Consider the following 14,108-nt stretch of genomic DNA (forward strand, 5'->3'; position numbering starts at 1 on the left):
CACGGGTTCGTGCCCCGGTCTGGGAGGATCCCACATGCCGCGGAGCGGCTGGGCCCGTGAGCCATGGCCGCTAAGCCTGCGCGTCCGGAGCCTGTGCTCTGCAACGGGAGAGGCCACAACAGTGAGAGGCCCACGTACCGCAAAAAATAATAATAATAATAATGAGGCGAATAGACAACAGCCGTTTGTCCCCAAAGCATTTTCCCTTGAGCAGCCTGCTTGGAGGAAAGCAGTGGGCGCTCTCGTCCCTGTTGGTGTCAGCAAAGAGGGACTTAGGTTTGAGTGCTCACTGAACACAGATGCTTCAGGGCAAATGGAAGATCCTGAGCTCTGGGCTGTCCTCAGTTCATGCCGCAGCACCGGAGAGAAGCTGCAGGGGCACTGCTGGACCTCCCACGATCCACACCGCTCGCCGATCCACACCACCACCGCCGCCGCCGCCGCCGCCGCCGCCGTGCTCAGCTCCTGCTCCCAGCGGGCAAGGGGCCTGGCCAAGGGGGAGGCGACAGTGAACAGAATGCTTGCGTGACTGGAGGCGCTGGACCAGCTACTCGCTTGGGCCCCTCCCAGGGCTGCCACTCCAAGCCCGCGGGCCTCTCCACGTGTACACGCACACGCGTGTGTAGTTCTCCTCCTCCGATGACCTCATTGGGTCCAGCTGCTCCGTTCCTGGACCACATTCTACTATGTCTATCACTGCAGAATTCCGTTTGCTGCCCTGGAACAAGGCCGCAGGAGGAGAGAACAGCTTTTCAGTGGCTTTAATTAGGCAACAGGAAAAAACACAGTCTGGCTGAAAATTACCACTTGAAGCTTGGCTGATGCCAGAAAAGCAGAACAGGCTCCCTGCGCTTGGATGAGCGAGTCATTGATTGCGAGGACACACTTGGAGCGGGGGTAGCAGGCAGCCCCCTCACTTCTGGAAAAGAAGCTGATTCTCAGTCGCCCTCTGGCCTTTACACCTGCCCGCTGTACATGCCAACCCCACACACATACTTTTTTCCTTAAGCAGATCTTTATTGTTGGGGACAGGTAAAAAAAAAAAAAACTCGTCTCTGTTGTGAAAATGGGTAGAATCGGATCTGGAAGTCAGTGTGGTGAACACAGATCTGGAACCCCAGGGTGGCACTTTTACAGCCACCATCCTGCCTCATCAACCTGCAGGGCACCGTCTCCCTTGCTGCTGGCGGAAGACCTTGAGTACGTCACAGCTGGCGTTTTAACCTGCTTCCGATCAGCGACAAGAATTTTAAGATATTTTGGAGCTGCTTAGTGGGAATTAAGATGCCACCCACTTCGTCTGCATCAATAACCTTTAAGATCTCTCGCACTATAGAGACCGGGATTTTTCACTGGTGAGGTGATCCTCCCCCAGCATTTTTCCCCCAAAGTTGCCACCGTATAAACCAAAAGCACCTTTTTGGCAAACCTTCCCATTGATCTTAACCTCCACACCCCCCTCCAGAAGGGGAATTCTGGTGTCAAGGGTTCAGTTGACATTAGTGGCAAGTAGTTTAGTCGGCCCTGTATGGACCGTAGAAGGATCAAAAATGACGTAATTTTTCTGCTGCAGTGACTTGCGAGGAGGACGTCTCAACTGGACTTTGTTTCTTTTGCCCCAGAAGGTTAAGTAGTTGCTAAGAGAGACCACCTTTGTTCCAAGGCCATCATGGTACAGGGCACAGACAGAAATCCCGACCATCCTCCAAGTGAGGGTGACCTCCCCTCGTCCCCACACACCCCACCCCCCAGGGAGACACCGGCAGGGCTCCCAGAGCAGCCCCCAGCCCTAGGACAGAGCGGGGTTTGAGTCTCCAACTACTGCCCCATTCTTTACAGGAGGACCCGTGCTGGACTCCTTGTGTTTCTCCAACTGGCCTTCTCAGGCTTCTGAGCACGTGTTCCCGTGAAGGGGGGGAATGAACACGTGTCCACAAGGATGTCTGTAATCTGAGACTCCACCCCCCACAACAGCAAGTCAAACCCGGAGAGGTGGCGGCCAGAGCTCCAGCGGGGGATCTGCCTCTGACGCTCTAATCCAAACGAGAATCCCGGCTTCCAGAGGATTCGACAGATGACCACGTTAGGGCTTGGTTCTCAAAAATTCTGAAACATAGCTGCCAAATATCCGGTGAAAGTCAAGAGGATCTTGTGTGTCCCCCCCCCCCCGCCACTGCCCACCCCACGGAGCACAAGCCAAAAGAGTTTCGTTATGAAGGACAGGAATGGCCAAGTGGTTGATAACGTCCAGAGATGCCTGTTTTATTTCTTACTAGGTGACTGCATTTCAGGCTGGTAACAGTGACAGTCTAATTACCAACTAAATTTGTACCTCTGAACTACAAATCAACAATCCCACTCAGCAAGGAGCAACATGTCAACAGCTAATTGGAGGGGGCTGGGTTTTCCAAATAAATGGTCTTGATTGGCTGTGAGTGGAGCCAGGGGTGAGGCCTGAGATTCTTTTAAAGGCCCTGACTTCTGACTGAGATAGGCTGAAACCCTGTGAGGCCCTAGGCAAAGCCTTCCATCCCAAATCCTAAGAGCACAGCTGTTAGCTTCCTTTCTGTGGTCAGTTCAGCCCAAACAAGGAGCTGAGCTGGGCCCGGCAGAGCGGACCCAGGGCCTACTCTTAGCTGACCTGTTTTTGGCCTGCACTCCCACCTCAGGGCACAGCCCTTTCTGTAGGTTCTTAGGAAAAAGCTAGGCTTCTGGTAATTTTTTTGTCTCTTTTAAGTTCTGCTTTGAGAAGAAAAGGGAATGCAGGGGTGACCAAGGGTGGGCAAGGGCACCTCAGCAGAGCTCCAGCGGCCCCAGGCCCAGAGCCGGGCTGAGTCAGGTCTGAGCTGGTGAGCGGTGCTCCTCCGGGAACACAGGACCACCGCGTCTTCTTGGGAAGATGTCCAAGGGGGAGAACTTAGTAACAACATTCCAAGATTGTAGGGGCTGTTCATCTGAGAAGGTAGAAACTGGGAGAAGGTCAAGATCAAGGAAGAAAGAGCTAGAAGGAAGGAATGAGCAGCTCCTTCTTATCACATGGGAGGCGCTCCATCAAAGTAAGCAATTAGTACGGGAATCATTACCGTAGCTACTCTCTTCCTCACCAGAAAAGAACACAAACTTCCTTTGAGGGCTGGAGAGCCCCTGCCCGAGAACCGGCTGACAAGCTGGTGTTTTTCCCTCAGACCGAGGCAGACCAAGTCAATTAGGAAAGGACGTCCTCGCCCGCAGCTCTGCACGGGGCCTCCGCGGCTGCCGCCCTCTCCCTGCTCCACCCGCCGCGCGTGCGCCTCTGAACCCTCGGGCTCTGCACGTACGTGCCGGCACCTAAGGCAGAGCCAGAGCACCGATGCTCTGTCCCTTGGTGCCCACTTGACAGAAGAACACCCTGGCAAATACCTCACCAAGAGCTAGGGACCAAGAGAAGGCTGCAGTCCCAGTTCGGGCTGGGTTATGCCAGCCCCGCGAATCCCAAGCAGAGTCTCCAAACACGGAGGTTCTTCTGCTGCTGGAGAGGATGCGCACCCTAGGGTGCTAGCTGAGGAGTTAATGCAGAAAACAAGGCACCACAGAGAGGTTGGACACTTGGGTTGTGTGATTCGGGACACCCTGGGAAAGTCCAAGGGTGGAGGGAAGGGCGGGGGAGGGGGAGGAGAAGAATGCGTTTTAAATAACATCCCGGGAAGCGGGAGCCCGACTAGATGGGCTCTGGTTTGAGCTTTTCTGCTAGGAAGTCATTCACAAAGGCCTCCACAATGGCAGGGGTGATCTCCTCCACGTCCATCACGTACTTGGCCCGGGCTGACATGTCCAGAATGGTGAGCAAAGGGGCAGCCTCGGGCAGGTTGGTGTAATCTCGCAGGGAGTCGGTCATGTCATCCTGGAAGTCACCGGAGGGAAAGAAAACCAGTAAGTTTCCAAGAAAGAGGGTAGAGAGTCCCCTGGGCCCGGACTCCCCAGACGGCCTAGGGACGGAGCCACCACATCATCCTGGAGCGAGGCCGGCCTCCAGGAAAGATGGGCTCTCAGAACGGGGAGCAGGGCACCCCGCCCTGCCAGGGGGAGGGGCAGCCTGGTTCATAAAATTCTCTCTCTGCATCACCCCAAACCCCAGGCAAGCCATCTTTTCTTATTAGCATGAAAGCAGCTTTAACTTGTGAAAATGGGATGTCCTTTGATTACTTACTTTTGCAACCAACTCTCAATTATCTGCAGCCCCACTGTGGGCCCAGGCCAATCTGGACTTCAACTTCAGAATGTTTTTAAGAAAACAGCCCACTGCCCCCAGCCCCACAGCTGCAGCAGGGGCAGGAGTTACACCGCCAGTTCAGAAGCCGGGGCCCCTGAAGTGCTACTGAAGTTTACACGGGTCGCTGTATTTACCATACGTTCCCAGTGACTGCCCTGAGGAATTTCCCTAGTATCAGATGTAGCTTTAAAGTATAAAGGCAAAGAGAAATCCAAAGACAAGGAGAAAGATTTGTAAGGGAGCAACCACCTGAGATTACCTTTCACGCTGCTGATACAGGAAATGGGCTGTCTATACCCATCCCCAGGTTGTCTTACCATAAAATGTGCAAAATTCTCCACTGAATGAAAAGCCCTGAGTCGCCCTGCCGAAAAAGGACTCGGGGTATTCCTGGCCTTAAATGCGGGTGAGCAGGAGGCTCACTGGGCTCTGAGACAAGAAACATTTCTTTCTGAAAGGGCAGTTCTTTAGGAAAGATGATTAGTTACTGTCTTTCTTTCCCCCACCCTATAAAGAGCACGCACTTCCCAGCAATGCCGGGGATTCAGCATCTCTGGCAGCATTCACCCAACTCAGGGCCTCCATCTGGGTTAATAAACAATCTTCACGATAAACAGAGGGGAGACACCTGGACAAATACCATACATCCAATTCCCGTTAGGAGGCCAAGCCAGAGCCCGCTGCCTCCCCTTCACTTTCCCTGGAGCAAACGCGGGGAGATGAATTTTAACGTCTGTTAAGGCTTCAGAAGGGGCAACTTCTGCCTGCGGGAGAGGACAGGATCAAGACAAAGCTGCAGCCCGCTCAGCCCTGGGGGATCGTGAAGGGCCTAAGTCCAGGGCTCAGAGGCCCCCAGTTGGTGCCTGATGCTCCTGCGCCCTGTGCTCCTTCCTGGCTGCCTTGCTTCCGAGGTCAGACCAAGAGAGCTGCCAAGGCCAGGAGCCCAGGTGCAGAGTAGGGGAAGGCCTGGCGGTGGGTGGGAGAGCTGGAGCAGCGGATGCCCCCGGGCCTCTGCCCAACCTCCTGGTCCAGGCTGGGCGGCCCGTCTGCCAGACCCGCACGGACAGAGGGAGGGAGAGCACTGCTTCCAGAGTCACTCCTCATCTCACGTTCACTCCTCTCTCTGCCACCCACTTAATGCAGGACTTTGGCAGAAACTTCTCGGAGCCCAGCTCTCCTAAAACATGTGAAACGGATTCAATAATGGCTCACGTGGGGCTCCGCGAGCGTGAGAGCCAGCCCGCACTCACAGCCCGCCCGGGCGGGGCTCGGAGCCGGCTCACCCTCTCTGAGCCTCACCCTCCTCATCTGTGGGACGGTAAGGACGATGCTCCCTGCCCACGAGGTGAGGAGCACGTGGGTGGTCCAGGTGAGGCACCTCGCTCGGGCCTGGCCTATAGGAAACCTGCCATTGCTCCTTTTCAGCCACGTTTGTAACGCGGCCACCGGAGCCCTCCAGCCCTGCCCAGCGCTGGCTCCGCCCTTTCTCCTCTGCGCCCATCTTTTCTCTCCGAGCCGTTGGAAAGGGGTTAGAGTTTAATACATTCAGAGCGGCTTCCATTTGTGCTTTGTGTGGAGCGGGCTGGGGACCCCCAAGGCAGCGCCCTGTGAACCTGCTTTGTTCCCTCCACCCCACGGCTGGGCAGGGTGACTTCAGCTGCCTTCCAGGGGCCCGCGGAGCAGGGGCGGCTACTGAGGTGATGAATGGGTGGTTCCGGGTGTCGCGCCGCCGCGGCATCCCCTGGGATCCAAACACAGCGTGAAATGAGCAGGGGCTCGGACCAACTGGAGGTACAGATGGGAGCAGGGAGGGCAGGGGGGCTTCAAAACGTGTATCCGTCAGTAACTGGCTTAGGCCAGTTCCCCGGGTGGGGGAAGGCAGCGGCACCTGTGCGGAGGGTGGCTCGGGGTGGGGACCGGGGAGACGTGGCTGCGACCATCTTGCAGATTCCACGTGTGCGGGACCCAGGCTCCCAGACCCCCGGGGAGGCGGCCCAGCTTAAGGGCCTGCCCCTCGTCCCTCCCCCTCCCCCTCTCCCGGTGGCGAGCCTTCTGCTCGGTCCAGCCCAGACGAAGGCCCTCCAGGGACAGGCCTGGGGTGGGAGAGACAGGGATGCCAGGAACGTCAGCACTCTCCCTGGGCTGGAGGGGTAATTGCAGGTCGGAGTGGTGGTTGGATCCCCGCCGGCATCCCATCATGGGAAAAGGCCCCCTTGCGGGCCGGGGGAGGGGACTAACCAAGAAGACACTCTGTAAAGCACCAAGAGCTTGGTTTGGACCCAGCCCAGAGGGAGTAAGTGTTGATCGCGATCTTTGTGGCTCCCCAGCAGCCGGGGTGGGCGTAGCCTGGGTGCAAGGGGCTGGGGGGGGGGCCTCTGTCGTGGGAGGGCCTCCTGCGGCCCTGAGGCTGCTGTGTGTGAGAGATGGCAAGAAGGAGGCGGCAGGGGCCAGAATTGGTTTTCCTTGACATCTTTTTATGCTACATTTGTTTGTGGAGTCTTCCGGAAGCACGGTCACCCCAGACCCCCTTCAGACATCCCCAAGGGCTGTTATCACCGGTGTTTTAAAGCGGGCCAGCTGAGCCAGCCCCGGGGCCAGGCCACAGCAGCACTCACCTCCCCCGCCACAAAGAACAGAAGCGGCGCCTCCTCCTCTTTGGCTTTGTACTTGGCGATGATCTTCTCAGCTATGGGCTGGATCAGCTGCTTGGCCGCCTCGGACTCCCCGTCATCCTCAGAATCTGTGACAGGAGAGAGAAAGACACAAAGACGCACTGGCTTGTCAATCAAGATGGAGTGGCGCCTGGGTCCAGGGCCTGACTTGCCCATCTGAGCAGCGCCTGAAGGGAAGAGAAGCCTCCCCTGGGACACCAGCCTCGCCTCCTGGGTGCAGGAGCGTGTGTCCCCAGGCATAGGCCAGCGTGCTTGCTGCTCTCACACACAGGCTGTCCTGAACCATGCCCCCAGGAAGAACCAAGTAGCGCTAATGCCCAGGCAAGTGCAGTCCTGTTCACTGAGCTCTTCACAAACCCACCTTGGAAGCTAAGCCTCCCCTAGGCCAGGACCTGAGGTCCCGGCAGTTTTTCCTCACAATCACAGAATGAGATGCCGTGACCGCGGATCTCTGACTTCCTAATGGAAATGGCAGAACTGGTGGTGGTGGGTCAGGACTGTGGTCTGATCAGCAGCTTTGGTGGCGGTTGGGAGGCACCAGGGCACTGGCAACTTCACAGCTGGCAGCGGGACTTGGCTGGGAAGGGACAGGCTGACTGCAGGGGAGAACCTCCAGCCGGGCTCCCAGAGCCCCCTCTGGGCATCTCTTGCCTCCAGTGAAACAGCAGCATGGGAGCAGCTCACTCCTGCTGAACCCTGAAACCCAGAGCAAGCGCAGACCGGGGGTGGGTGGAAACAGGTGCCCCGGAAGTGCCACACCACCCGGGAGGCCCAGTGCGCAGGCTCGGCCCCACACACTCTAGATCCACAGTTAATTAGCTCCGTGATGCTGGGAACTCGCCTTGCCTCCCTGGGACCCTATTTCCACATCTGCAAATGGCCAGTGAGGTTCCCTACGGTCCCTCAGTTCAGAATTGCTTCCCAGGCCCCAGGATGTGGGCATGTGAGCCTGCCCAGGAAAGCCCCAAGGTGAATGGTCCCCCAAGGCCAGCCCCTCCCAGGGCCTCTGCCCTCCAAGCGCAGGGCCAGCCTGCAAGTCAGTTTGCTTCAGGATTCCCTCAAGTCCGCATGTTGGCTCCCGCCTGGGGGCCCCCAAACCAGACTCGCAGAGCATGGGGGTCGGATGCTGCCTGCGTTCTCCAGCCCCCTCACCGTGGTGCGTAGGGCGGCAGCTCAGCCGCGATTCCGGTACCCGGATTTACTTTAAGTTGGAACCAAGCAACGAGTCCCAAGGCAGAGGGCAAGGTGGACCTTGGCCAGCAGTTGCTCCGTTTGCAGAAGGAACCAGGGTCACCCTATGGGCCTGCAGGGAGCCCGGAGTGGGTGTTCTGTGTCCTCCTGCTGTCACCCACTGAAAGTCAGAGTGGGAGAGGCGGGGAGACTGAGGGGCTCTCAGCCCCGGAGATGCCCCCCGAGGCCGGGCCCTGCTCCAGCCACCCTGGGGCAGCTCCTCAGAGCACAGGTGAGCGGCAGCAGCAGCTGGGGACGAGCCTTGGCCTAAGGGGCCCAGCCCCCCACAGCTGCTGTGCTGCAGCCCGGCCCCCAACAATGGGTCTGTTCATCACGGGGCGGAGGGCTTCCTCCCGGGCTGACCTCTTCCTCCCAGCTGGCAGCCGGGAGCAGCTAGGAAGGAAAGCACAGCAGCAGCTCCCAGAACACCACCCCCCACAGGGGAGAACCACGAGTAAATCACCGGGGTCAGGAGCACGGCAGCCACGGAGACAAAGGCCCAGGCCCTGCGTTGCTGGCGACAGAAAGAAGATGCGGGGACAGACTTCCCAGACCCCCACCCAGTGAGCTCTGCCCATCCCGTCCCACCCTGGGGCTCCCGCTGAGCTTCATACCTACAAAAAGGACGAGGCAGGGGCCCTCGTTGAGCTGCACGGCGTTGGAGTCGGAGAGCTCCAGCACGGGCTTGGGGTGCCACGGGAAGCCCCTGCAGTCCTCGTCGTTCAGCACCTCCACCCGCCCCTGCCGCGTGATCACCTCCCCCTGTGGGTCCAGCACAATGAGGGTGGGGATGCCTGCAAGAGAGGGCGCGAGATTGGCCACAGACCCACAGTCCATGGGACGGCCCCCTAGGACACAATTCAGCCGGAGAGCTCTGGGATGGAAGCTGGCCTCAGCCTCTGAAGAGCCAGGGAGCCCCCCTGGGTTGGCAGGTAACATCTCCACGGGAGCCTAATAAGCAAGTCACTCCCCCACCCCCCGCCTCCTGGTGAATGCACTGAAGCTCCCACCTTATCCTACCGCCACGTAAAGATCAACAAGGCTGTGCGTTTCAGAACTCAGCACGGGGGCTTGGCACATAGAAGCAGGGAAGTCCTAGAGAGATCCCCAAGAAGCAGGAGCGGCTCCCACACCTGCAGGGAGTCTAAACCTCATGAGGTGGTGTGAACACCCACTCCCCTGCAATGCAGACCAGCACAGGTCAAGGGCAGGAGGGCCCCACCCATGCAAGCACTGGGGGCCTGTTGCGGGGAGGAGCCTGGGACAGGGGCTGCCAGGGGCAGAAGGACAGGAGGAGGACAGCTGGCCACCATCTCCAGCCCTGCTGCTTGGGGAGGTTCCAGCATTCGCTCTGAGGGAGGCAGTCCCTGGAGGGAACATGCTGACGGCAGTGCTGTCGCCCTCATGTTAGAATCCTGGGCTGGGGTAAGAAACGCAACACAAAGCGCCCCACAAACCACAGCCCGCCTCTAACCATAAAGCCTCCAGTGGAAAATCAGAGGAGATCCCTCCCGGGTTACAGTCGCATGTGGGTTTTCCACTTCCCTGTTCTTTGTACCCCATTCCCCGCTGCTTCTCCTCCAGCCACCACCCACAGAGGCAGACTCGGCCCTGCCCTTTGGGGACACTTGTCTCTCCACTGGCAGCTGGTCCCCTCCCCCCTTGCACCAACCAGCTGCCTCCCCTCTGGAGCTGACCGGAGCTTTAATTTTATATGGGCCAGGGAAAGCCAGAGCAATTTAATATTTATAGATTCCACAGCATTCAGTCGGTAATTTGCTCCACTGACATTTTACTTCGCCACGGGGGGCGATGCTGAGGTACCAGAAATACAGCCCTGGTGTTATGACCTGCATGGTGGCTGGGGCAGCGGGCATGCAGTGGTGAGCCTGTCTGAAAAAGAAAAAACGAGTCTATTATGTTCACACCTATTAGAAGGAGTGGCTTGGCATGTTAGGGAACAGGTCCAGAGAGAAACAGACTCTGGGGACTGCCTTTCCCACAACGCACAGCACATACAAACGCACGTGGCTGCAGCCGGCACACTCGGGCTTTCAGGATGCGCCCAGAGCTGTCCGGGCCTCCTGAGTTGTCCGGGTCTCCTGAGTTGTGTGTAAGAGTACAAGAGACTTGGGGCATTTCCAGCCTCATCCTCACAATGGCATGTCATCCCCCAGAGGCCTGGGGTTCACATCAGGTGTGTCCCCAACCCGGATCGGGCTGGGCTTGAGTCAGAAACCTGAAGGGAGCCTGGGGCTGGGGCCCACAACATGACAGTCTGGCCATCTGCAGACAAATACCTCCCCAGCACCATACCTCATCTCAAAAATGCCTTGGCCAAGGTCTTTAATCAGTTTCTGAAATTGGGCAATTTCAAGTGTTGGGCTAAACCAGGGCCTGCCCACTGCTATGATTAGACACTGCAGCAGGCCTGTTTGTAGCTCAGACGTGGGATGCTGAGTTGGTCTGTGGAGGGCAAGCAGGCACAGAGGACGGACAGAGAAGGCAGGAGAAGTAAAATCCAAAGGCAAAGAAGCTCACTTCCTGGTTTGGTGCCTCGGTTTCTCCCAGTGACTACTCTAAGAGGCTTCTTTGTTACCACGGCTGCAGCCTCTCTCCAGTCATGGCTGGTGGGGACCAGGGCGGCAGGGCAGGGACACAGGCCCCCAGCTGGCTGCCATGGCGTCCTCGCCAAGTCAACAGAGGAACAGCTCCGCTGGGCCCCCGGGTCTCCCCACTCCTCCCCCACGGCTACGTGAAAGCGAAGTCCCCCTTGTATTTGGTGCTTTGAGCCCAAGATGATGAGGTGCATGTGCCTGTGGAGTGTAAACAGAAAGCGACTCGGTACAATGACCACAGACTTCAACCAAGAGAAGCCCATTTCCGGCACATGGACAGAGAAAAAGAATCAACAAGCATCGGGCCAGGCCGCCTTCCCATCACCGGATCTTGGGTTAGCTTGGCCCTGGAGCCCTAAGTGTCTATGTTCCTCCAGAGACAACCAGCAGGTGAGAAAAGGAAGCTTGCTCTCAGGGCATCTGCTCTGTGCTCCGCACAGGGCGTGGGACCTCACTCACTCCTGAAGTATGATTATCCTCCTCCTGCAGATGTTCAAGTTGCCTGCCCAAGGTCGTCTGGCCAGTAAGTGGCCACGGTGGGACAGGAAGCCTGGTCTGCCTGCTGGAAAAGCTGCTGCTCTTTCTACCAGGCCGGCCACTGGCGGGAGCGCTCACAGCCCCGGGTTGGGGACTCTCATCCCCATGGAGGAGCTGGGCAGGGCGGGCCCTGCATCCACACTCTCTGCACCACCCACCTCCCTCTTCTCTGAGGCTTTGGGGAAGGAAGCTGAGATACGATCACCTCTCCCCTTTCTCCCCCGCCCCCCGCCCCATCAGGCCTTTCCTGCTCCCCCCTCCCTTGAAGCAGGTTCCCCGAAGCAGAGACTTCTAAGGAGAAAATAGGGCAGAGCCTCTTATGGGAAACTTAAAGGGAATGGAAAATTTCTAATCAATGCCTTTGTACAGAATAACTACCACCCCAGCAAGGGGCTCGCTTCCCTGACGGGAATGAAAAGGGAGCAGTTCGCCTCTGCTTCTCTTGAACTTGTCGTTTCCCAGCTGGGATGGCTGGAACGGTTGGAGGCAGAGTACAGTAAGAATTCTAAGGAAGACCCTGGAAAGTCACTTAACTGCTCAGAGCCTCATTTCCACACCGTCAAATGGGGGTAGTGACAGTTTCCTGTCTTACTTGGGGGCTGGAAGTAGAATGACACGTAGAAAATGCTTTCGAGCAGACCATCTGGCACCCAGTAAGTACTCCGTAAATATTAGCTCTTATTATAAATAAGTTCATCATTATTTTTTTTAATCATCCCTAAGTTGATCATTTGGCTCGCGAGAAGGGACAGAAGACTGGTGCCTTGCTCTCGTGAGATAAACAGAAACCTCCACGCTGGCTGGAGGGAGTTCGCTAGAGTAATAGAACACCGAGGCGACGTCAACACCACAGGGAGGGCTCCGGGGACGGTATAATGCTGCCACGTGTGCGGCTGGTGTTCTGTCGGTTGCACCACCCCAAGCTTAACCTCTGCGAGTAGAACACACACTCTGCGCTCCTAGAGAGGGCTTCAGCCCCAGGCCCCCACCCAGGGGAGCTTGGGTGGACCACAGCAGTGCCTCAGAATCCCCTTCAGCATCTCCCCGAAAACCTAGAGAAGAAGGAACAAGGCCTAAGAAGCCGGCTCCATACTGTTTCCTCCTGGGAGGAGCCGATTCGTGAGTATTTAAAACCATCTCAAAGCCACGTGCGGGACTTCCCTGGTGGCGCAGTGGTTAAGTATCCACCTGCCAATGAAGGGGACACGGGTTCGAGCCCTGGTCCGGGAAGATCCCACATGCCGCAGAGCAACTAAGCCCGTGCGTCACAACTACTGAGCCTGCGCTCTAGAGCCCGCGAGCCACAACTACTGAGCCCATGTGCCACAACTACTGAAGCCCGCACGCCTAGAGCCCGTGCTCTGCAACAAGAGAAGCCACTGCAATGAGAAGCCTGTCCACAGAGTAGCCCCCGCTCGCCACAACTAGAGAAAGCCCATGCACAGCAACGAAGACCCAACGCGGCCGGAAAAAAAAAAAAGCCACGTGCATGGAGACTGTCCCACAGTTGCGTTTGGTTGCTTTCCTATCACCAAGGAAAGAGGGAGTTTCAAAGGAGGTGGTGGGTCTGGGGCAGCACCTGGGGGTGGGAGAGGACCTGGTCAGGGCCGTAACCCAACTTCTCTGCTTCTAGATGGCAGTGTGATCGCAAAGATTGCTGGCAGTGGGGAAGAGAAAGGGGAGGAAAAGCAGACCCCAAGACAGGAAGAGTGGGTTAGGGCACGTGGCAGGGCAAGTGGTTACGTGATCACGGAAATAAATGGTCATCGTGAACACTGTGGCAGTATGGAAATGTTTGTAATGCATGAATGAGTTGAAAATGCAGAATACACAGTGCTATGTGTACAATTACAACTATGTAGAAATATGCTTGAAGACAGAGACCAAAAGGACTCAGAAAAGTGAAAACAGTTGTGCTAGGAAGGCAGGAATGTGGGTGAAATAGATACATATTTGAGTTTTGTTAAATGATATTATGATGAATGCACTAACATTAAGTAAAAATCAAACAGGAACCGTAGGGCAGCAGGGGTGGGATGACAAATACAGACCACGCCTTGGCAACATCAACCCCAGTTCATCACATCCCTCTTTTCCTCCCCCTCCTTCTCCCCCAAACCTTCCCCTACTGGGAGAGTTAAGGAAAGGAAGAAGGCAGCTGGTTTGAGTGGTGAAGCTCAGAGAAACCCAAAGGAAGTCAAAGGGATGAGTCTGGGCCCACTTGAACTCGGCCAGAAGGCCCGCGTCAGGAGGCACAAAGACTTTTCTTTTTTGACCATGCCACGTGGCATGCGGGAATCTTAGTCCCTGGACCAGGGATTGAACCCGAGCCCCCTGCAGTGGAAGCTCAGAGTCTTAACCACTGGACCGCCAGGAAGTCCCAAAGAAGACATTTAAAATGGCAGCATTCTTGTAATACAGAAAAGCCAGAAATGACCAAGTATCCACTGACAGTGGAACTGATAAACAGGCTGTGGTACAACAAAGCACTTCAAGGCACTGAAATAAACCAGATGTAAATATCAACAGGGATAAATCTCAAAAACATAATGTTTAGTGAGAAAAGCAAGCTGCATTATGATATTACAGCATGTCAGCACTTAAGTACACTTCTAGAAACACACCCAGCACGACTATACATTACTCACGGATTCAGAGACGCAGTGAACTTCTGAAAACAGATGAGGAATATTCACAGTGAAGGGATGATAGTGTCACCGCTCTCCCCCACTGGGGAGAAAGAAGGGGCAAGGCTCCACGGAGGAGTAAAGGGAGCCCCACTTGGTCTGTGTTTAATGCTCC

At 56.6% G+C, this 14,108-nt stretch overlaps 1 protein-coding gene across 2 annotated transcripts in view; it reads right to left on the reverse strand.

Annotated features, from left to right (window-relative positions):
• Positions 1-97: 97 nt before the first annotated feature.
• Positions 98-14,108, reverse strand: part of NXN (nucleoredoxin) — a 144,098-nt gene continuing 130,087 nt past the window's right edge. The window contains exons 6-8 of one of the 2 annotated variants that reach the window (XM_079905142.1): positions 8,766-8,945; positions 6,865-6,989; positions 98-3,880 (exon numbers count right to left, since the gene is read on the reverse strand). In XM_079905142.1, the coding sequence (XP_079761268.1) occupies positions 3,698-3,880; positions 6,865-6,989; positions 8,766-8,945 (488 nt within the window). In that variant the 3' untranslated portion in view covers positions 98-3,697. The other variant, XM_079905141.1, reaches the window with a different exon arrangement.

Source organism: Stenella coeruleoalba (assembly GCF_951394435.1).
Source record: "Stenella coeruleoalba genome assembly, chromosome: 19".
NCBI lineage: Eukaryota > Metazoa > Chordata > Mammalia > Artiodactyla > Delphinidae > Stenella > Stenella coeruleoalba.